The sequence below is a fragment of the Ambystoma mexicanum genome, chromosome 5q (assembly GCF_040938575.1).
Source record: "Ambystoma mexicanum isolate Mex_15411 chromosome 5q, UKY_AmexF1_1, whole genome shotgun sequence".
NCBI lineage: Eukaryota > Metazoa > Chordata > Amphibia > Caudata > Ambystomatidae > Ambystoma > Ambystoma mexicanum.
Genome location: NC_090933.1, coordinates 1,055,962,619 through 1,055,984,473, shown reverse-complemented (window position 1 = coordinate 1,055,984,473; position 21,855 = coordinate 1,055,962,619). Strand labels below are relative to the sequence as shown.

General features: G+C 45.9%; 1 protein-coding gene across 4 annotated transcripts in view; it reads right to left on the bottom strand.

Annotated features, from left to right (window-relative positions):
- The window catches only part of COL14A1 (collagen type XIV alpha 1 chain), a 699,289-nt gene that overhangs the window by 276,611 nt on the left and 400,823 nt on the right, over positions 1-21,855 (bottom strand). For all 4 annotated transcript variants that reach the window (XM_069621559.1, XM_069621558.1, XM_069621560.1 and 1 more), the window contains 3 exons: positions 17,592-17,714; positions 5,053-5,202; positions 1,706-1,822 (listed from right to left, as the gene is read on the bottom strand). In XM_069621559.1, coding sequence (XP_069477660.1) covers positions 1,706-1,822; positions 5,053-5,202; positions 17,592-17,714 — 390 coding nt within the window. The remainder of the gene's footprint in view (positions 1-1,705; positions 1,823-5,052; positions 5,203-17,591; positions 17,715-21,855) is intronic.

Sequence of the window (21,855 nt, the reverse complement as noted above, 5' to 3'; positions counted from 1 at the left end):
CTGCACTGACTAGCTTTGGGAAAGATGAAAGGCACATTCTCCTATGGGCCTTTAAAACGTCCCAGTGGTATTTTAAGCGTGCATTTCCTGCTGAGCGCACGAGAGTCACTCATGCAATGACTGGTACAGCTCTTAGCTTTGTGATCGTGGCTTTCAAAACTGCAGAGGAACTATGTCCAGCACCCAAACAAAGGATCTTTTCCCGCCTAATTTCTCCTAGAAGAGTTTGCCTTTTCTACTTAATGGCAAGACAAATTACCCCAAATCCTATACCTTCAGTATCCTCTGACGCTGTGCACAATGTATCCAGGGTTATTACTAATCAGTGTTCACCACAGATGTTTTCTCCTTTTTCACCATCAAAGGTGGATGGCTGGGTTGTCGAGACAATATTGCATAGAGATGGGCTAGCGAGCAGAGTGGAGACGGGATGCAGGGTTTCTAACCACTGCACATTGTAGGAAAGACATTGTAAACATCGACTGTAAAAAAATAAAGACGGTGCTTGGTCCTTAAAATCCCACGCAGCCGCAGGCGGATTGGAAACTGAACATGTGAACAGATCCCCTTGTCCTCAGACCCAGCGGAATTGTGGGAGAAAAGGTGGCCCACGGTCCCCAGGGGAATGACTGGGATTACAGCTATTCTGTCCTCACACCCCAGTTCTGAGGCTGTTTCAATCAGGAGATATGCATCAATGTTACAAACATTTTAAAGTTGGTGTAAGAGTTGTGAAAAACCAAATTAACACCAAGCCCATTATTCATTATATACTGTTATATACTTAGTTATTCAAGCAAAATCCCTTTATCACAGACATATTGGTCAAGTAGAAAGATCTGTGGTCATTCTTTTGTTCCTAAAATACTCTTTGATTTTATTGAAAGCAGGATGGACCCTTCACTAGTACTATTGGTCCCCTTACCCTTTCTCACATCTTGGAATAATAACCTTCTACCAGAAAATAATTGATATGGTATGATATGATGTGACATTTATAATGCACCTGTACACAAGTGTTTCTAGGCGCGGCAAGACAAGGAAGGGGAAACAAAGGGAGGACAAAATAGTGATCTTACTAGGCCTTGTGTCATTCAGATCGCGCATACGGTTATTATCGGATTAGATAATGTGCAATGCTCAGTAAGTGTAATGTTCTTATTATGACACAAATATACACTGGACAAGGAACATTGTAAAATGTTAAAAAGACACCGTTTCCAAGTGTAGTACAATTAAATAATGCCCTTTCAATGTGTTTGTAATAGCTGAGTTTGCAAAAAATCACAGCCGCCCTCTCCCGCCCTCTGTTTTTTTACCTCTGGTCGCAAATCTGTAAGCAACGGCTGGGGTGCCTTTAGCAAACACCTCCGCACAACACGTCTCTCAACTGCAAAGAAAGAGTTAGCGACATAGAGTGAGACAGAAAGAGTGACAGAGAGAGAAAGGGAGTGCAGAGCGAATCAGAGAGTGCCCAGGAGGGCTAGATCCGCTCATGGCACTGCGGGTACAGGTAGTAATGTCTGAATGTTTTAAGCAGGCATATTTCTAAGGCAGTATCTCACTCGCCTTACGGCTACTGCTGCCCTTATCTCCTCCTGATCTTAGTTCATATTCCTTTGTATATCTCACCAGCAGCAGTGAAAGGATTTCCAGCATGTGAACAAGAGAACATGTCAGCCACAGGGGCCATGGTACAACTTACCAACAAGAGACTCTATCATTATCTTATAGGCAGTCGCGTGCCGGTGAATCTGCCACTGCGCACACATGCTTGTCATACGCACTTGATAGGTGTCCATGTTTGTCACCCCCAGGTATACTGAAAGGAAGAAATCAAGTTAACAGGGTGTTATTAATCATGCAAATGCAATCATAAGTGGCCTTGCACAGGTATAATGCACTATACAAATATTAGCTGGCAAGAGAGACGATGTTGCATGATTCTTCGACTTTAAGATATCCATGGCATTATTAAAAGCAGGACTAATCAACTTTGATATTTATCTCAAACATTCCATACTCTTCAAAAGTGAAGGAGGTTAGGGCATTCTTCAAATCCACCTTCACGTAACCACTCCATGGCAAACTCCCTTGATCACAACCTTAATCCACATCACATCTCTACATAAACCCGACTGGGTCACCATACAAACTCACGCTTCATGTCAAACATACACACATAGGGTACTCCACAGGTGGAAAACAGATTTGAGGGTATATAGGCTGTCTCCCTGCGCCGCTGATCTCTCATCTCCAGCAATAGTTGCCCGTCCCACCCTTGGAGTACCATAAGAGATACCCTCTCCTTAAGTTAAAGTGTCTAGAGGTAAATACTCCTGTCATGCACCAGACACCCCAATAAGTGATACAAATGTATATGTTTATTTCAACATTTGATTTGGTTTGAATGACCATTTTCAATTGCAAAGGTATGCTCGTCCATGTTGACGCGTGTTTTGGCCTTAGCCTTTTTAAAAACCGGGCCACTATTCTTCTTGATTCTTTATATCCGATATGTTGTTTCTTCCATTATTAATAACAGGGATAGTTCCCTTGCTTCTTATCCATGCAGAAGGTAACGCGATGTGTCCCGCGAGCGATTAATCTCCACTGGTGGGTCTAACCTCTTGCCCCTAAACACCTAGAATCTCACCTGGAAACACAGCCCGGTTTCTTCAGACCTGCGCGCATCGACGCTTCAGCAACAGCTACCTTGCTCTACTCCCTCTGCCACTACTATTGTTCCAACGAGCCAATGCCCTGAAATGGCAGAAGTCTTCCCTATAAGATCCAATAACATAAGATCAAATTCCTATTGAATTGAACACATTTTCCACCCTGTCTTGATAGCCTTTCACAGTGAATCCATGGTATACTTCTATACTTTGAGTAGGTAAATACTCAGAACATCTTAGTACATAATGGTGTGAGCACAAGACGCTTCCTTAGTAAAAGGAGTTGGTCCCGATTGCTTTAGCTCGGAAGAGCGAAGGAAGGCGGCAGGTGAACCCATTATTTTACACTTTCTTCTTATTAGGTTATCAAGTGGGCATCTTGTGATAACTGATATGCTCAAAGCTAGTCTGCTCTATCTCCCCTGTTTTATTGGCTTGTCTTTACTGCAATCCCACACTGAGGGAAACTAATGTAAGACATGGCTGGGGGTCACATAAACGTTTTATGTGGGTGGAATGCATACGACTTGAAACATACAACCTGCGCTATTGTTCAAACTATGTAATCCATTGTGTTACTTTGGGCCTGATCTGATGTAAGCTACCCATTCTAATTGTATTTCTCTATAATAATACCAGTTACACTTAACATTTATGTTGCCTTTGATCAATGTTATTACATCCGCCTTTTTATTTCATTGTAGAATGAAAAGAGGGCGACCACTCGCGCCTCGCTCCTCACAAGTGTCTAATTTTCAGACATGGCACTATGCCATTCTTCCCCTCATCAATTCTATGTTTTCATGCTTGTACCTATACTGCAGTTTACCCATATCACATATTACCCATATCACATATTACCCATATCACACCCCTCTTATGTAGTTATGTGGAAAAGATGGAATCTTTCGCAATAACCCCTCTGTGGAGCGTATAGGACATCTAGAACCTCTAGCGCGCCAGCATCGTTCCTTCTCTTATTCATCCGGCAATCACTCCCATCTCCTTGTGTTGCTAGACATCTCACAGGCGAGTCTAGAGGCTGTTTTACCATTTTTCCAGGGAATCTTTCATTTCGTTTTGTGGTCACTGCAGCCCTTTTCAATACCTAGGTAGTTCTTCCCACAGATGGGGTGTTGGTATAACATGTAAAGTTATCATTCTGTGAGCCAGCATCAAGGTGCACACTGGATTTCTATTTATTTCTTTATATATTTATATATGCAGGAGGGACAATGCTCTTTTGATCACAAAAGAACGTACAATAGATGAGAAATTAGATTTGACGCGAAGTACTGAGCTTCTTATAATGGGGTGAGTGTGAGGGACATTCTGACCAGGTTGCGAAGGGGAGTAAATGGAACAGTCACCGGGGACAATACATAAGACAACCAAAATTGGACATTTTAAGTGCAGCAATGCGGTACGGCCACGGTATGGATATAGGAGGCCATGTACTTGTCTGGTGGGCTCTTATGACATACAGTCCCTGTTCCTGCGTCATCAAGGATTGCCTTCTGGTGGTTGTCACGTTTAGGAACACTAATAGTGTTGAGAAAAAGTGGAGAGGAGATACGGACTCAGGAGGACTAACCGACAATCACGTTGGTCCCCCTGTGCAGGTTTGGACGTAAGACACACAATTAGGGGACAAGTGGAAGATTCAACAGAGCTAATAGAATTTGTGAGCCTCCGTAGGATTTTCAAGATGTAAACAAAATATCACATATATCCTGGCACAGAAGTCTGCAACCCTTAGCACTCCAGATGTTTTGGACTACAAGTACCATCCATCCTGGCCAGTAAAGTCAATGGTGAGGGATCATGGGAGTCATAGTAAAAAACATCTGGGGCTGCAGACCCCTGTCTAAGCAGTTCAAGTAGGTTGGAAGAAGAAATAGGCTTACTGGGACAGGGAAGTAGATGAAAAGATGTGAGATCCTGTGTGTTTCTATATGCTATGTTCCTTAAGTCATTTGTTCTTCCCCTGACCTGGAGCAGTGTATACTATACATCCTGGCCCCCACTGTATGGAACACAGTATGACCTGCATTGAGTGTAGCTCCATCACTGCCTGCCCTTCCTTCCATTCTCTGGGCTTCTCCTAAGTGCTTGAACTGGTCATGAAGTACACACGGCAACAACAAAGCTTATCAACACAACTCACTCTGCCCACTTGAGAGTGCTAGAAGGTAGCACGCACGCACAAGTGTGTTTGCACGACTACCTTCACCCACTGCAGTTCAAGATGTACCCACCAATCGGACCATCATACTGAGCCAGCACATTACTAGAGAATTAGAAGGAAAGTGTTTTATTTGAGAATTAGGAAATTGTGAATGAACAGGTAGCTAAGAAGGCATGAAACACTTACATGTCTTGGATATGCCTGTCAGGGCCTCACTGAAGCCTGTCGGGTACGAGGCAAACACTTTAAGGTTGTACTCAGTCCCACTCAGGAGGTTCAGGATTAAAATGGTGTTGACATCATCTCCCACGAAGGTCTCCAAAGCAGGTCCAGGCACTTAAGAGAAAAACAAAGACAGATGTATTTATTGAAGGAAACCTGGCAGTGGCCACCCTGTAGATGAGAGGAACGCAATGGCAACACGGTGATTCCGACTGCTCTTCCGTGCAAGCTCTTATCACTCCTGGCCACGTGTGCTTGCTCCAGACTTCACTGACATCTAGGGATGGGGCTTGGCAGGGTCTAAACCTGAGTAAACACAGTTTGGCAGACGTGGATTTTGGCAATAGGACTAAAATCTGCCCTAAGGTGAACTTCAGAACATATTAGAAAGTGTTTCTGTATCTACAATAAAACAAGGCAGCCTGAGTGGTTTCATTAGACTGTAGGCGAGCCATCACTTACCTTGCAATGGTGAACGATAAAAGCATGTGTAAAACCTGCCTGGCCTTTCCTACCCTGACCCATTGCTCTCCCTGAAAAATCGGTCACCTATTTTGTTCTCTTTTTCGATGTCAGTAAACACAATATTCAGGTCTTGGGCATCAGGGAACACAGCTGCAGAATCTGGCTCAGCCTTCGTGAAGGCTTCATTAGAGACACGTGTGGCTAATGCCTCTTCCATTGACTTTAGAATCCGATACTAAACATAATGCATTTGGCTGATACACTTTTGAACTTCTGAAGAATACCGTCACTAATGCATCCAGCTATTGTGTTTCGAGTGAACTGCCCTGCCTGTTCACTATTGGGACAGGTGTCTACACAGGGGTCCCTGTGCCAGAGAGAGAGGACAGCAGCAAGGCTCTGTGACAGGGCTGTCACTCATGTGTATTGTTCTTTCAAATAGTGTTCGATTGGCGCCAAAGATCCTCACTGCAGAGAACCGGTTCTGTAAGGTCCTCCGTAATTGGATGTAGTAGCAGGGATTGGAATATCTGGTAATACTGGGGTAGTAGGTCTCCATACCTCAATATGGACTGGTCGGGAGCGTGACGTCCCCAGGGTGAAGCAGTGGGCACTCATGCTCTCAAGCAGTGGCGGCTCGTCTATATATGGGCGTTGGGGCAGTGCCCTCTATTATATGCAGGCTGCCATTGTGCCAGTCAGAGTAATCCCCTGGCAGGGTAATGGTACGAGTGGTTTTACAAAGGTAGCGGGCGCCCCTCTCTCGCAAGAACAGACATGATAACCTGTTCAGTGGTTATTAACCACTTGAGAGTTCGCAGCCACTGCTTTTACTCACTGTGCCTTTCACAGATGGGAAATATCCATTTGCATATCAGTCTTTGTCCTGCCCAGGGGCAGTCCAGCACCGAAATACAATGGCAATTCCAATCTGAACGAGAGTACCACCAGCAACCCCATACACGTGTTTCACCCTTGTTGGAGATCATCAGTGAGGTGAAGCTGATGCCTCTCTAAGTTCAGGTTGGAATTGCCATTGCATTTCGGTGCTGGACTGCCCCTGGGCAGGACAAAGACTGATATGCAAATGGATATTTCACATCTGTGAAAGGCACAGTGAGTAAAAGCGGTGGCTGCGAACTCTCAAGTGGTTAATAACCACTGAACAGGTTATCAGGCCTTGTTCTGTCGGGAGAGGGGCGCCCGCTACCTTTGCAAACTAATGGTACGAGTGGCACTTCACCTTGTGTTTGCAAGCCCCTACATATAACGTGGTGCCGTCCCTCATGGGGGCCAGTAGCGTCCAGTTCCTATTCATGCCCTTTCCATAGGGGGCATGAGGCTGCAGGGTTTACAGCCACAGCATTCCCAGTTAGCTTATTCTGGGGCAGCAAATCCAATCTGCCATGGCCTCCGGTGGGGCTACAGCTAAAAGGCCTGGGCCTATAGCCTCCCCCCCAGCTCCCACCTAGCGATGCCATGAAAAGCCCCGGGCCTATAGCCCCCCCGAGCTCCCTCCTAGTGACGCCTCTGCATAGCCTCCTGTGGGGCTACAACCAAAAGCCCCAGGCCTATAGCCCCCCCGAACTCCCTCCTAGCGACGCCTCTGCATAGCCTCCTATTGGGCTACAACCAAAAGAACCGGGCTTATAACCCCCCCCCCCACAGTTCCCTCCTAGCAACACCTCTGCATAGCCTCCATGGGGCTACAACCAAAAGACCCGGGGCTATAGCCCCCCCAGCTCCCTCCTAGCGACGCCTCTGCATGGCCTCCTACGGGGCTACAACCAAAAGACCCGGGGCTATAGCCCCCCCAGCTCCCTCCTAGCGATGCCTCTGCATAGCCTCCTATGAGGCTACAACCAAAAGACCCGGGGCTATAGCCCCCCCAGCTCCCTCCTAGCAACACCTCTGCATAGCCTCCTATGGGGCTACAACCAAAATACCCGGGGCTATAGCCCCCTCCAGCTCCCTCCTAGCAACACCCCTGCATAGCCTCCATGGGGCTACAACCAAAAGACCCGGGGCTATAGCCCCCCCAGCTCCCTCCTAGCGACGCCTCTGCATAGCCTCCATGGGGCTACAACCAAAAGACCCGGGGCTATAGCCCCCCCAGCTCCCTCCTAGTGACGCCTCTGCATAGCCTCCTATGGGGCTACAACCAAAAGACCCGGGGCTATAGCCCCCCCCAGCTCCCTCCTAGCAACGCCTCTTCATAGCCCCCTATGGGGCTACAACCAAAATACCCGGGGCTATAGCCCCCTCCAGCTCCCTCCTAGCAACACCCCTGCATAGCCTCCTATGGGGTTACAACCAAAATACCTGGGGCTATAGCCCCCCCAGCTCCTTCCTAGCGACGCCTCTGCATAGCCTTCTATGGGGCTACAACCAAAAGACTTGGGGCTATAGCCAGTTCACAACACTGTCAGGCATTTTGATCTGCAACACTGGTACACATGCAATATCCATCAATTTTTTGCTATTCACATCATTGCTAAGGATATGTCCAGTTAACATCCCAATGGTAGATTCCATTATGCATGATTAGCACAACCTAAACAGGTTCCAAAATGTGCATTTAGTAGAGCAGTGCCAAATTAGAAAAGCAGCCTATGGTATCCCTCTGAACAATTAACATAATAATTCCAAATACTGTTATGAAAAAGTTAGCACAGTAGAACCAGATTCCATTATCCCAAATAAAAACAGTAAGGTCCGATTCTCTTATGCCAAGGTAATACTTGATGGCAGTATTCTATTATGCCCAGTTACCACACTACGGACAGATTCTATAGGCGTGATTAGCACAGTAAGGACAGCGTCCATCGTGCACAGTTAGCACATCAGCGCTAGATTTCATTTTAGCTAGGTCATCCAGAAGGGCTAGATTACATTATGCAAAGTTAGCAAAGCAGTGCTAGATTTCATTAAGCATAGTTACTACAGTTGGGCAGATTCCACTAGGCCAGGTCCAATTATCATGTTCCATTATGCCCAGTTAGCAAAGTAATACCAGATACTAGCATGCTAGGTCTTCACACAATAGTGGGAGATTCTGGTATACACAATTAGTGCAGTAAAGACAGATTTCATTAGGTCTAGTTAGCAGAGCAGTGTTTGATTCAATTATACCCAGTCAGCACAGTAAAGTCATTTGGCAAACACATCTAGGTTCTAGTATGCCCAGTTAACACAGCAGGGCCAGCTTACATAATGCCATTATTAGCCCAGAAAGGTCTGGTTTTGTATGCCCCATTACCTTAGTAAGGCTAATTTCATCATAACTAGTTTGTAACAGAAGCCATTTCCCAATATGATCAGTTGGTGTCATATTCTGTAATGCAGAATTAGCAGAATAAGGGACGAATTTGTTTTATTGCTAGCAAACATATAAAGGCCCAACTTCAGTATGTCCAGTTAGCAGGCACGTTAGATTCCATTCACCTGTTAAGTGGGTACAGTTCGCATTCCATTATTCACAGTAAGTGTGCGTAAGGCAGATTCCATTATGCCCAAAATAGCCAAGAACTCCGAGAGATGCTAACCAGAATGAGAAAGAAGCTGTTACCTGCCCTCACTGCTTTTAGGGCATGTGCCCTTGACACCCCTGCTCTTCTTTTGTCTTATTCAGAGCGACTGGTAGAGGCATGGTGTGACCAGGCACTATGCCTACTGAACAGAAGTGCAGATTTCGCTGTCAATCCCAAGTACATTTTGCTTCTTTGCTGGTTGTGTTAGCAGAGCACCAGGAAGGGGTTACTGTATCCTTCTCCTGCTGTACCTTGGGTGCTCTGCAATTTAGCAAGCAAGTAATTGACTGTCTGGAAGAAGATGAGTCCTGACTGCATCTTACCAGGGTTCTTTCACTGGTTGTAATGGCATTGAACTGGTGTTTTCACTATAGTCGTGTGGCTGCATTTAAAGGGCTTGTCAGCGAAGCTCCAGCAAGGTGCTTGCTTCCAACTATGGGCTTGTGGAGCTAACAGTGAGTTATCATACAATCCCGCCCATCCTGTTGATTATTGCAGTGGGTGGAGAGGAGCAGTGACAATAGCCTAGCTCTTGTATTGTATTGTTTATTTATAAAGCGCTTATACACAAAACAAGTGCTTCAAAGCGCTCCAAGACAGGAGGGGAACATGGGATACAATCATTCATAAAGCCTTGGAAATTTCAGAATGATATACAGTAATAATAAGCACACTAGGCCTGATGACATTTCTGCTAATTCAAGTGCGTTAACATGTAGTTGGGAGTGGCTGGGAGAGGGGATGAGGGGGGTACACACATGACAAACTGACAATGATGCAAGTGCCAGACCAGCAGTTAGGATAGGAGGAATTGCGCCAGGGCCAGGAGGGCCGACTTAGTGCAGAGGGTTGCCTCTTAGGGAAGTGCATAGTGCTGCAAGTAGTGCGGGGGCCCGGAGGCAAGTGCAGGGACTGGTTTGGGTGCCTGGGACCTGTAAGGTTCTGAGGTGAGCCAGGCAACCAGTCAGCTAGCTGAGCAGAAGGAAGAGGTAGTAAGTAGACGTGGCGCTTAGCAGGGGAGCGGTAGAGAGAAAGTAAAGGAGAAGAGGAAGGTCTTGAGGAGTTTTCCGCAATTTAAGGAGTTCCACCTCGAGACGTAGGGAAATTAACAAGGGGGGGTCTTGGGAGTCCCTCTGCCAGACATTAGTCCTGGTTACGAGAGATTTACCCAGAGTCTTTAGCTCACTATCTTTCACAGAGAAGAAATATCCCAAACATATCAGTCTTTGTCCTGCCCTAGGGCAGTCCAGCACCGAAATGCTAGGCAATTCTCCTCTGAACAAGAGTACCAACAGAAACCCCAGACACGTGTTTCGGTCTGGTTGGACCTCATCAGTAGGGTGGATCTGTGCCTCTCTAAGAATAGTGAGCAAGGGGTCCACGTCTGGATTCCCCTGGTAACTTAGGGTGAGACCCAAAGTTACTTAAATATGCAAATTAACAAGGGGGGGTCCTGGGAGTCCCTCTGCCAGACATTAGTCCTGGTTACGAGAGATTTAACCAGAGTCTTTAGCTCACTATCTTTCACAGAGAAGAAATATCCCAAACATATCAGTCTTTGTCCTGCCCTAGGGCAGTCCAGCACCGAAATGCTAGGCAATTCTCTTCTGAACAAGAGTACCAACAGAAACCCCAGACACGTGTTTCGGTCTGGTTGGACCTCATCAGTAGGGTGGATCTGTGCCTCTCTAAGAATAGTGAGCAAGGGGTCCACGTCTGGATTCCCCTGGTAACTTAGGGTGAGACCAAAAGTTACTTAAATATGCAAATTAACATGGGGGGGTCCTGGGAGTCCCTCTGCCAGACATTAGTCCTGGATACGAGAGACTTACCCAGAGTCTTTAGCTTACTATCTTTCACAGAAAAGAACTATCCCAAACATATCAGTCAGTCTTTGTCCTGCCCTAGGGCAGTCCAGCACTGAAATGCTAGGCAATTCTCCTCTGAACAAGAGTACCAACAGAAACCCCAGACACGACACGTGTTTCGGTCTGGTTGGGCCTCATCAGTAGGGTGGATCTGTGCCTCTCTAAGAATAGTGAGCAAGGGGTCCACGTCTGGATTCCCCTAGTAACTTAGGGTGAGACCCAAAATTACTTAAATATGCAAATTAACAAGGGGGGTCCTGGGAGTCCCTCTGCCAGACATTAGTCCTGGTTACGAAAGACTTACCCAGAGTCTTAAGCTCACTATCTTTCACAGAGAAGAAATATCCCAAACATATCAGTCTTTGTCCTGCCCTAGGGCAGTCCAGCACCGAAATGCTAGGCAATTCTCCTCTGACCAAGAGTACCAACAGAAACCCCAGACACGTGTTTCGGTCTGGTTGGACCTCATCAGCAGGGTGGATCTGTGCCTCTTTAAGAATAGTGAGCAAGGGGTCCACGTCTGGATTCCCCTTGTAACTTAGGGTGAGACCCAAAGTAACTTAAATATGCAAGAGAGGTAGGGAGACTGTTCCAGAGAGGGCACCCTGGAGAGGATAAGGATCTACCCCCCAGTCTCTGTTTGGAAAGCGGCTCACTCTCAGTTAGTTGGAGGAGGATGAGCAGAGTGCTCTAAAGGGAGTGTATTTGGGAAGAGTGTGTGTTGTAAGTAGTAAGTTGCACTCCAGCTTCTCTCTTGTAGAGTAAGCAACAAAGAATGAGCCGACTGCTAAATGTAGCAAGACGCGTGCATTTCCCGCTCCACCTCCTTCTTGACGATTTTGCCCTAATTGCTGCACCTGCTAGCCAAGGCCTCCTGTTGTATTGAAGCAACAATAGGGCCATGAGGTCAGCAGGCAGTGACGTGAAGTGCAAGCAGGAGCCCAGACTCTGGAAAGATGGAGCAAAAGGGCTTAGAGCAGCACTTTGCTGCAGATGCATGAGCGTGTCTATGTGAATAAGCAAGAGCGTTCCATTACATCCTGGGAGGAGAGGATTATTTAGAACGTGACCAAGAGTATCCAGGCAGTGCTCTTGCTTTTAGCCTCATGCCTGTGCTGAGCACATCAGTGTAATTAACAGTGTGTGCCACGATGGCTGATGTCATAACGGTAATGCAATAGCAACTGGACTTCACGGAAGCATGCTGGCACCATGGATTGCGAGAGTCTGGTGATCCTCTCATCCAGCCCTGTAACACGGATGCCTTAAGAGAATGGTAAGTACTTCCGGACAGAATCAACAGGATCCAGCAAGGCGGAATTACCATTTGCCAGATGAGTCCCACCCTCTCCACACCGTCCCCAAGGGCTCAGGCAAATCAGTGATGGTCGTCATGAAGGCAGCTTCCATTGTTAAAAGGACAGTATCCAGCCTCTCACTGCCTGCTCTGGAGTAAGACACTGCAGGTGCACCATGCTCCAATGTGAAGCAAGGTTAACATGGTAGAGACCAGGAGTCGGCATTAGATACAGGGTCACATGATGAGTGGCGTGATCATAAGCACAGGGGCTGTACGATCAGTCTGGACACTAGGAGGAAAGGAACGTGAGCATAGCCATTTTGGATTTCAAGGGCATATACTCAGACGGGTCAAATGGATCCTGTCTCCTCGGGTTGTAGAATACATGAACCTCTTGCTGCAGAAAACTCTTGGCTAAGAAACAATGGCTAAACTGAAGGCTGAGTGCCCCAGAACTTCCTGGAAGGGTAAAGTGTGGTTTACAGCTGAAATTGAGCAGCACCTTATCATCTTTATATCTGAATTTCACAAGCACATGAAGAAGGAAATTGAACACTCATGAAAGCCATTCCAGGAGAACCTGTTGGATCAGGCCTGTCCATTATCGAACATAATGGATAGAGGCATTCCCATAGATCCATGGATTCATGGGATGGATAGAGGCATTCCCATGAATGGAGGCATTCCCATGGTTATGGTAGCTGATGACATAAAGTAGTTTGCCTTGTAGACAATGGCAACTGTGACCTTTCAGCAATTTGCCACAGGGGCGTGCCGGTGAAGATTGAGTCAAACCAGGTTATAATGGCCACTTCTGCAACTAGGCCAGAGGTGAATGGTCTCCACTTTGGCAACCCCATTTGTCAAAGAACTCAGTATGTTTGATAGCATTTAATCAGTCTTGAATAAGGCTCATGCCTTAATTTGCAGGTTTTTCACCATACACATATTTTGAAGGGTTGGTTGTGGTAGGGGCAGTTCTGTTAGCCATTACGAAACAATACACACAGGTGCCGAGGAATTAGAGGTACATCCAACTATCCGGACTCCTGGCAACAGAATACCCTCTACCCAGAGTCCAAGGGGGCTGAGGTTGTTGATGGAAGAATAACAGGAATCTGGCTATTACCACAGACAAGCCCCTCTGGTGTCCATCCTACTTTGGTGGGAGGTCAGACAGCCCTGTTTGGACAGAACTGAGCTTTAACCTCATCCAATGCGTATGTCTTGCAGACAGTGATGGGTTTACATCTCAAACCATGTGGGGACATGATTCAAATGATGCCATACTCCCGGTGCGGTGCAAATGAGCAATAGTGCTAACGACTCTTCAAACTAGGGGATTCAGAAGAAAGTTGTTTCTACTACACAAGGTTTGATCAGTCATACATCTTTGAAATTCAATAAGTGAATAGTCTACCAACAGTTCAAGCTAGAAGGCATTTATATGCTTAGGGATAGATTGCTGAGGAGTGGATAGTTCACCTCGATCGCAAGGATGCTTTTCTGACTGTTTCTATACTTTAACCCTATAGGAGATTCTTTCAGTTCTTTCCGTTCTGCTAGAGGGACGCAATATTAGAATTTGCGAGCCCCTCCTTTATTCAAAGGTAGCAGTGGTGCTCAGAGATCAGGACCTAGGTATGGTAATCTATGAGGATGACCTTATTTTCAAGTGCCGGTTACTATGACTGTTGTCAGACAAAGTCAATGTATCATTTGACTTATCTAAGGGTCTGAGATTAGTTATTTGTAGAAATAGGAACTGGGTCTGACCAATGAGCTGGAATGTGTAGGCTTCCGAGTGGATTCAGGTTTGGCAACCTTGCAATTGCCCTTGTGCAAAAGTAAGGAAATCAAAAGCGAAATGTGCTCCTTAACCAGGAAAGGGGAGGCGTGTTGTAAGAAAAGTATGAATGTCAAGGATACAACAAAAGATGGTGGAGTACTTAATACTTTATTAGTATGGATGCCTAGGAGGCTTCGGGCCAATGCTGCACCCTGAAACTCAAGGTAGAGCATAACATTCTGAGAATGGGACTGGAAAGACTACAAAGGGAAAATAGCATGCATGATGTGGCCCTTTGGGCCTCTGGCCTAAGAGAGTGTCTCTCAGGGAGTGAGACAGACAGGTGGACCTGTTAGCATCTTCTGCACAAGCATTAACTCTGGGCCCTTTGCACCCCGTTTGCACTACAGGCCCTTGCAGAACCTGAAAAGCTGTCATCTGTGCAAGAGTGCGATATATTCCAAATAGTGTCTCTAAATGTGGGCCTGGAAATAGCCTTATTGGGGGCTAGACCTCATGAACACCTGGAATGGTCAAGCCATGTGTGGATCAGTTCTAGACCAGGTCATGAAATCAGATGCAGAGGGAAGGAGAGCACGTGCGGAAATGCCCTCTCTGGCAGAAAATTATCCCGGAGGGATTGGTATTACATAACAACTGCCCACTGCTATTAGCTGGCTCTTTTTAAATCAGAGTACTGAGTGGAGATTGCATAGATGCCAATACCTCAGCCGTGAGATTTAACAGCCATTTAGGACGTATGAAATTCAGGCTTCTGGTGGAAACAATAAAAATATTTGGCACTATTCCCTATGGAGAAAGATAATAGTAAAATCAGAATATCTCTAGAGCCTGTGCAATGGGGTAGCAGACTGGAACTTCAGATACCTACAGGATCTCAGTCACTAGAAGCTGGCTATAGATGTGTTCTCGAAGATCCAGGAGGTCTGGGGTCCACTGCAGATGATTCTGTTTGCCTCCAGACTCAATTCTCACAGACTCACAGTTGAACCCATGTGCACTGGTGTTTCATGTGAACCTGAATGCCCAGGCCCCTGGTATGAAATATTCTTTTCTCCGCTTTTGTCTGAAAGTGAGACTATTGCCAAGACGAGCAGCAAAGTGTTATCTGTAGAGTTGAAAACCTCTATTGACTGCGCAAGCATCATTTCCAGATACTACTGAAAAGTCTCTGGGTTGCTGAGAAATGGAGTTTATGTTAGGATTTTTGTTTGCTGCTGAGCGAGTTCGTAGTGAAGCCTATTACCTTAATCTGTGTCTTTATTCAGATCAATACTCCCTGTGGCGAATCACAGGGTACTGTCACTTCTTCCATGGGAAAGACCCCTTTTCATGAGACCAGGGACTCTAAGATTTCCTCCATGGATTTAAGGCGGATAGCATAGAGAGAACATGGTAACCCCCTTACCCATTAGAGGTAGATATCCATGACTTGATTCCCCAATATTATAAAAGATCAATCATCTATGACAACGGCGTCCCAAGGAAAGGCACATCCAAGACGGTTTAGCTGTGTGACGGTCGAGGTGGGAGGAAGGATGGAGCCTTCCCATAGACCAAGAGGATGGGAGTGCAGGAGAAATGCCACCACACTGCAGAGTAAAGCTGCAGAGGCGAACAAAGACTACAGGAGATCCGGAAGATGCCACGAGAAGGGAATTGGGGCACCAGGGTGCTTCCTGGGGAAATGCACAGGATTAGGGCTGGGCCTAAGAGCCAAACCCTCATCATGAAAAGGAATGATTTTCTTTGTGACAGCACTTGTATGTGAAAAACGATTGTCACGGAAGGCAAGATAATGATATAGTGAATACAAGATATTGAAACTATGTGGGATTATGTTAGGAGAGAGAGTCTCTCTTAGTCTAGAGAAAGTCCTGGCATGATAGTGAACCAGGCCGGGACATTGTGAGTCTGGGACTAGTATGTTGAAGACATATTGCAACACCAGAAAAAAAGGAGTATTAATTTTACATTTGCAAATTGCCCGCATAGACCTTGGCAGGGGAGTAAACCAAAGCTGTGGGTGAATGCAAGGCATGAGAGAAGAAGCAGTAAGAAGGCGGTTCTTGAATATCCCACTTGGCAGGAGAGTGGACCAAGAAGGGGATACTTAGCAAGGTGAAGGGGGCCTGGGATCCGTGTGGAGAATGCATACCCCAATATATGAAAGAAAGAAATACGAACTTTGCATTTACAAGTTGTCCGCACAGACCTTGGCAGGGGGGTAAACCATGGCTGTGGGAAGAAATAAAGTCAGATACAAAGAACTGTGGAAGTGATCAACTGAACGGGGTCTGGGGCCTACACAAGGGGCGTGTACCCCGAATACTAGTACAGAAGAATACCAAGATGGAGTTCACAAGTGACACCCAGAGACCTTGGCAGGAGAGAAAACCAAGTTTGTGGGTGGGAGTGTAGTTAATTGGTGAGAACGAGATCGTGGAGTACATTACTTGGCAGGAGAGTGGACCAAGAGGGGGGTACTGAGAGAAAGGGTCCAGGACCCTGAGCACAGCTTGGGAAAAGGAGCCAAACCATTCTTCCTCGTCTCAGTACCAGGGAGCTGGACCTGCTCACAAGGATTCTGAGCCCATCAGCACGGCTTGGGGAAAACGTGTTCAGGCCATTCTGCCTTGTCATGGGCTCCTGGAAGTCAGGCATGCTAACTGAAGATAAGGAGATATCCTTGACCATTGGCGATATAGATACATGTGTGTGTAACACTGGAAATGCTGTGGGGTAATGGAATCATCACCCAAGCCTTGGGGAACCTTTGTTTGCTTTTCTACACTGTTTCTGAACTTTTATTTTGGAACTGCAAAGCTGGGCTGCAGGACGACAGCCGAAAGACATTTCCCTTTCCACCTTATATTAAGTTATGCTTGTGAGGGACAGGTTAGGATTTGGACACATGATGGCAAACTTTACTTTGGACATCCTGACACAGTTTCATTAGCTAGTTTTTTTGAGGCAGGGACACTCCTCTTAGAGATAAGGGTAGCTAAAATTTGCTCCAACCCCCTCTTTTTGTTGTGAATAAAAGTCTTTGCCAATCAACATGTCGCCCTTCTGTCTATCCCTTACTCCTAGACCCTCCCACATTTATATTACGAAATGTAACTTCCCAAAAATCTGTCAAACATGGTTCATCAACCTTTCTCCATCAAGTCTTACTTCAGCATGAAACGCTACCAATTGTGTCTTTTCTTCACTGAAAAAAGGAATGAATCAGAACTGGCATCATCGCGCAACCTGGAATGAAACTATTTTTTTCAAACACCACGCTGTTCTAACCGTGTCCCACTTCACCATATCTGTATGATCTATTAGGCATTGGCAAGATATTTTATTATGTTTGGTACTATATTTATACTTTCTTTAGTGTATAATTATTAACAGCTAAAGTACTGCGCAAATATACATTTTGATTTGGTTACAATTAACTTGTAGTTTATTCAGAAACACGGGTATTAAGACGCTAAAGGAAAAACATATCCTTAGTACATGAATGCAGAATGTTAACTCACCATTGATTGGCTTATACACGATCCTGTAACCCATTGTAGGTGATTTAGGGGAATCCCAAGTAATCCGCAACCTATTGTACCATTCATCCGTAATCTTCAAGTTTCTTGGCGCGGACAGAGGCACTAAAAAGAGAGGACATATAATCTATCACCTGCCGCATGAAATCTGACATTTATAGGAAGCACAATAATGGCGGCGTTCCACTTGGTGGTAGTCGCCTACTTCACTTTCCATTCTCAGGTCCACAATGATGCATGCAGCCAAACATTATGATGAACCTTATACTGAATAAAATAAGTTAACAACTTCTTGCAGGACCCTTCAACAAACAGAAAACCACGGGGGGTACCACAGCATATCAATGAGCTACACTTACAAAATTCCAGTATCGGAAAGCTTGGTCTTCATGGCTAAAAGAATGCTGGTGATGTCCGGCTCTGTCTATGCGTGGCACCTGCGCCACTGTGGATAGGACAGAACTGGACTTCACTAGACCTCAACAACTAATGATTGTGGAGGCAGACAAGGCAATATTGGGAGAGATTATGGCTCACCATGAATTAAAAGATATTCAAGTGCTGACACTCTCCGCATCAATGAGTCCATTTGGAAAGTCAAAGACCTAATATTCTATCAAAGGTCTGTAGTCAAGATAATTGTTGCTTATAGTCAAAATGATTCTGCACCACGCGGTATGCGGTTCATGGCCTCGCTTGCTGATGACAGGAATCACTGGGTGATCCATCACTGCTGACATTTTTGGATGATGGCAGTGCCCTAAATACATATTTCAAAGGCATTTGTTCTGGATTAATGCATGGGGCTCCTACTGGCGCCGATGCTGTGATGCTAAAGCTTGTCGTGTGACTCGAGAATGTCAACGAGAGGTTCCTATTATGATTATCATTTGGGCCTTATTGGCTACCAGTGAGATTCCGAATCCAATTCAAGCTGTGCAGATTGCAATAGATTGGCCTAGAATGCAGGTCACAGGTTAGGACAACAATGGTTTCCTGTCTGCCTTGCTCCTCCTGCACACTAGGGTCCTATGCACTTTGTTGATTTCTACTTTAACAGTGGAAAGTCAGACCTTTGCAAGTACAAACATGAGGGTCTCACAAATCACTTGCTCTAGATGACTGGTATGCTCTTGGTTTCCAGCATTATTGCAAGCTTTGCAAGACCCCTGTTATTTAGTTGTCCATGGTATCATGGATCAACAGAGTTGCCCATGCATAAACATGGCCATTCCTGTTCCAACCCTGAATTGTGTCCATACTGTTATTGTCCATGATCTGTCAATTAATTAAAATAATTATGTCCATGGTCTCTGTCCATCACAGGAGTAAGCAAAACAGATTACATCTGCATTTTGGCATACGTGGGACCCTTTGCTTGTGTTAAATGTAACTTCGCCATGGTTTGTCCATCATTCGAGGACATATGGATCTTTGATTTTGTTCATCCCTTTTTCTGTGGATAAACTTTAAGTGGAGCGGTGGTAATGTTTGGGAGGTAATCTTATATGTCTGTTTACAATACAATAAAATTCTTCTTAACGTTTTCTAGCATCTCCTTGAAGGAGCTTCAAATTTGAAATGCAATCCTTCCAAAATACACATTAATTTCATCCCACCTGCCCTTCCCTCCACCCAGCAAAATATCTAGTAGATCTAAATCATTTTTAGGACAATCATTGTGAAATATAGCAAGCTGTATAAATCTTAGAGCAGGCACCTCTGTTACTAGGATAGAGGACTGCCCATCCTGTTCCCTGCGGCTGAGTCTCAATTTGCATATCCACAATCCTTTGCAAAATTACAGTGAGCTATGCGTTTGTTCCCCCAGCAATGACTACATGAATTTAGTAGTTTGCAGTGCCTATATTATTGGTTCAATTCATGTAACACTTTTGAGATCGTTGCACTACACAATACATTAAAGGCATCCTATTATTGTGAGGGTTATTTGAAGATGTGGACCTGCACTAAGCAGGCACTTGTTACTCAACAGAAAACCCAGATGCGCCTTAAAAGGTCTGCTTCCACCTTTGTTGGATGGCGTGTGATTTTCCAGTGATTTTTAGCCTGAATGCATACTCTGGGACGGCGGCGATACACATCTTTTTAGTAGGAAGGGCTGTTTCCGCCACAGTAATCGTTCATGGAACAGAGCTGTTTTGAGTAAATATTGCTGTCCCAGATCAGGTTCTGTTTTATGTTCTAAACCACAAAACTGTTGACAAGCCCCAGGTAAATGAGCAAGGGATAAACATACATGTCAAACCATTTTAATGCTCATGTCTATCCATGTTCTACAAACCTTTCAGTAACAGAAAACTTCTGTGTATGTCCACGGTACCAGGAACACCATTAGACATTGGTTATCCAGGTTCCAGTTCTGAGTAATTTACCATCTATGGTTTTAAACGGCTAACAATGGGCAGCCATGGAATGCTCACATAGTTGACCAGGGTAAAACCATAGACAAATATACAAGGAACTATTTTGTAGGTGTAAAATATATCCCCCACCCGCAAGAAATGTATTAAAGAGGCAATTAATTTGATAAATGACAAAAATGCACACTTCTCTCCGAGTAATGCCAGCCTGGCATAAAAAGCATGCTCATTGCTGACAAATGTGACCTGCATGTTGTGAGAGAGTATGACTGGCGCTGGCCTTCTGTAAACATGATATGATATGATAGGTTTTTTTTTTTTAATATATTTTTATTTTATTTTTAAGGTCAAACAAACACACTACAACCGTTTCAAAACATAAAAAGCATCATATTTCAACACAGAACTAGAGCCAGTTCTCACATATCATTTACGGGAACATCACTGGGTGGCACACTACCTAGACTGCCATCAACCGGGTCCTCAGTCTCGTTGTCACCCTGGTGAGGGTTTGCCAACGAGGCCACCAATTGCCGCCAGGCCAACAAGGGCCCTACTTCTTCTTCGCCCCCCCTGGTGACCGCTTCAAACCAGACTACGGATTCAGCTTCCGCCCATCTCAAGAGGTCTGTCCACCACAACTCCACCCTGGGTCTATGGGCCGCCTTCCAGCCCATGGCGATCCTACGTTTGGCCAAGACATAGGCCAGGTCCTTCATCTTGCTTATGTGTTTCAAATGCCGGGGCCTAGGGAACAGCCCAAGCAAGCATGACCAGGCCGATTCCACATCCAGCACTACCCCCCCGCCAGCCAGTTTCGTCTTGCCCTCATTCCAAAATCTATGCACCTCCGGGCAAGCCCAAAACATGTGTAGTAGTCCCGCGTTCACCTCCCCACACCTGGGGCATTGCTGCGTAGCTGATCACCCAAACTTTGCAATCTTCCCGGGGGTTAAATAAGCCCTGTGGGTAACATACAACTGAAGCTGTTGGAATCTCGCATTGCGGGACACCTTTTTATGGTACCTCTGGGCCCGTTCCCACTGCCCATCCGTCATGGGTCCTCACACCTCCTCCTCCCAATCTTGTCTCAATTGGAGCAACTCCTTCCCTGCCCTTGCCCGCAGGAGCTCATATATCCTCGATATTTCGTGCCCGCCCTCCGATACATCGTACATGGTTTCCAGGGAGGCATCTGGATCCCCTGCGAGCACTGTCTCCGGCCATCTTTCTCTAGTCTTTTTCATCAGCCTAGTGTAGGTTATATATTGGCCACTATGTACTCCCGTCTCTTCCTGCAGCTGCTGAAAGTCCATCGCCTCCCCTTCCTGCCATATGTCCCCGAGGGTGGCTAGGCCTACCTGTTCCCAATATCTGTGGAACGATTCAAGTAGTTGGGAGTCGCTCTCACACAGAGCCGCCAAAGGGGCTTGCTGGGAGTATGGATCCGAATCCCCCCCATCTTCCATGTCCTGTGCCAGATCTCCCAGCCCAACCTCAGTAACCGCCCCTTGCCCACCAGTTTATCTCTACCCAACCACACCACTTCCATCAGAAAGTATGGGGCTGTATCTTCGCGCAGGAGCCTGGCTTCCGCCGAATCTTCAGTCGAGAGCCACCTGGCCACGTACTGCAGCTGCCCCGCCAGGTAATAGAGTTCTAAGTCCCTATTCCTAGAGCTGCCCCACACAAAACCCCTACACATGCTGTGAAGTTTCGCAAATAGGCTTCGGGGTATCAGGAACGGGACGTTTGTAAAAAAGTGCAAGAGTCTAGGCAGGACCACAATCTTGAGCAAGGCCGCCCTCCCCATCGTGGTCAGGGGCAGTCTGGACCAAAATACCATACTGTTCCTAATCCCC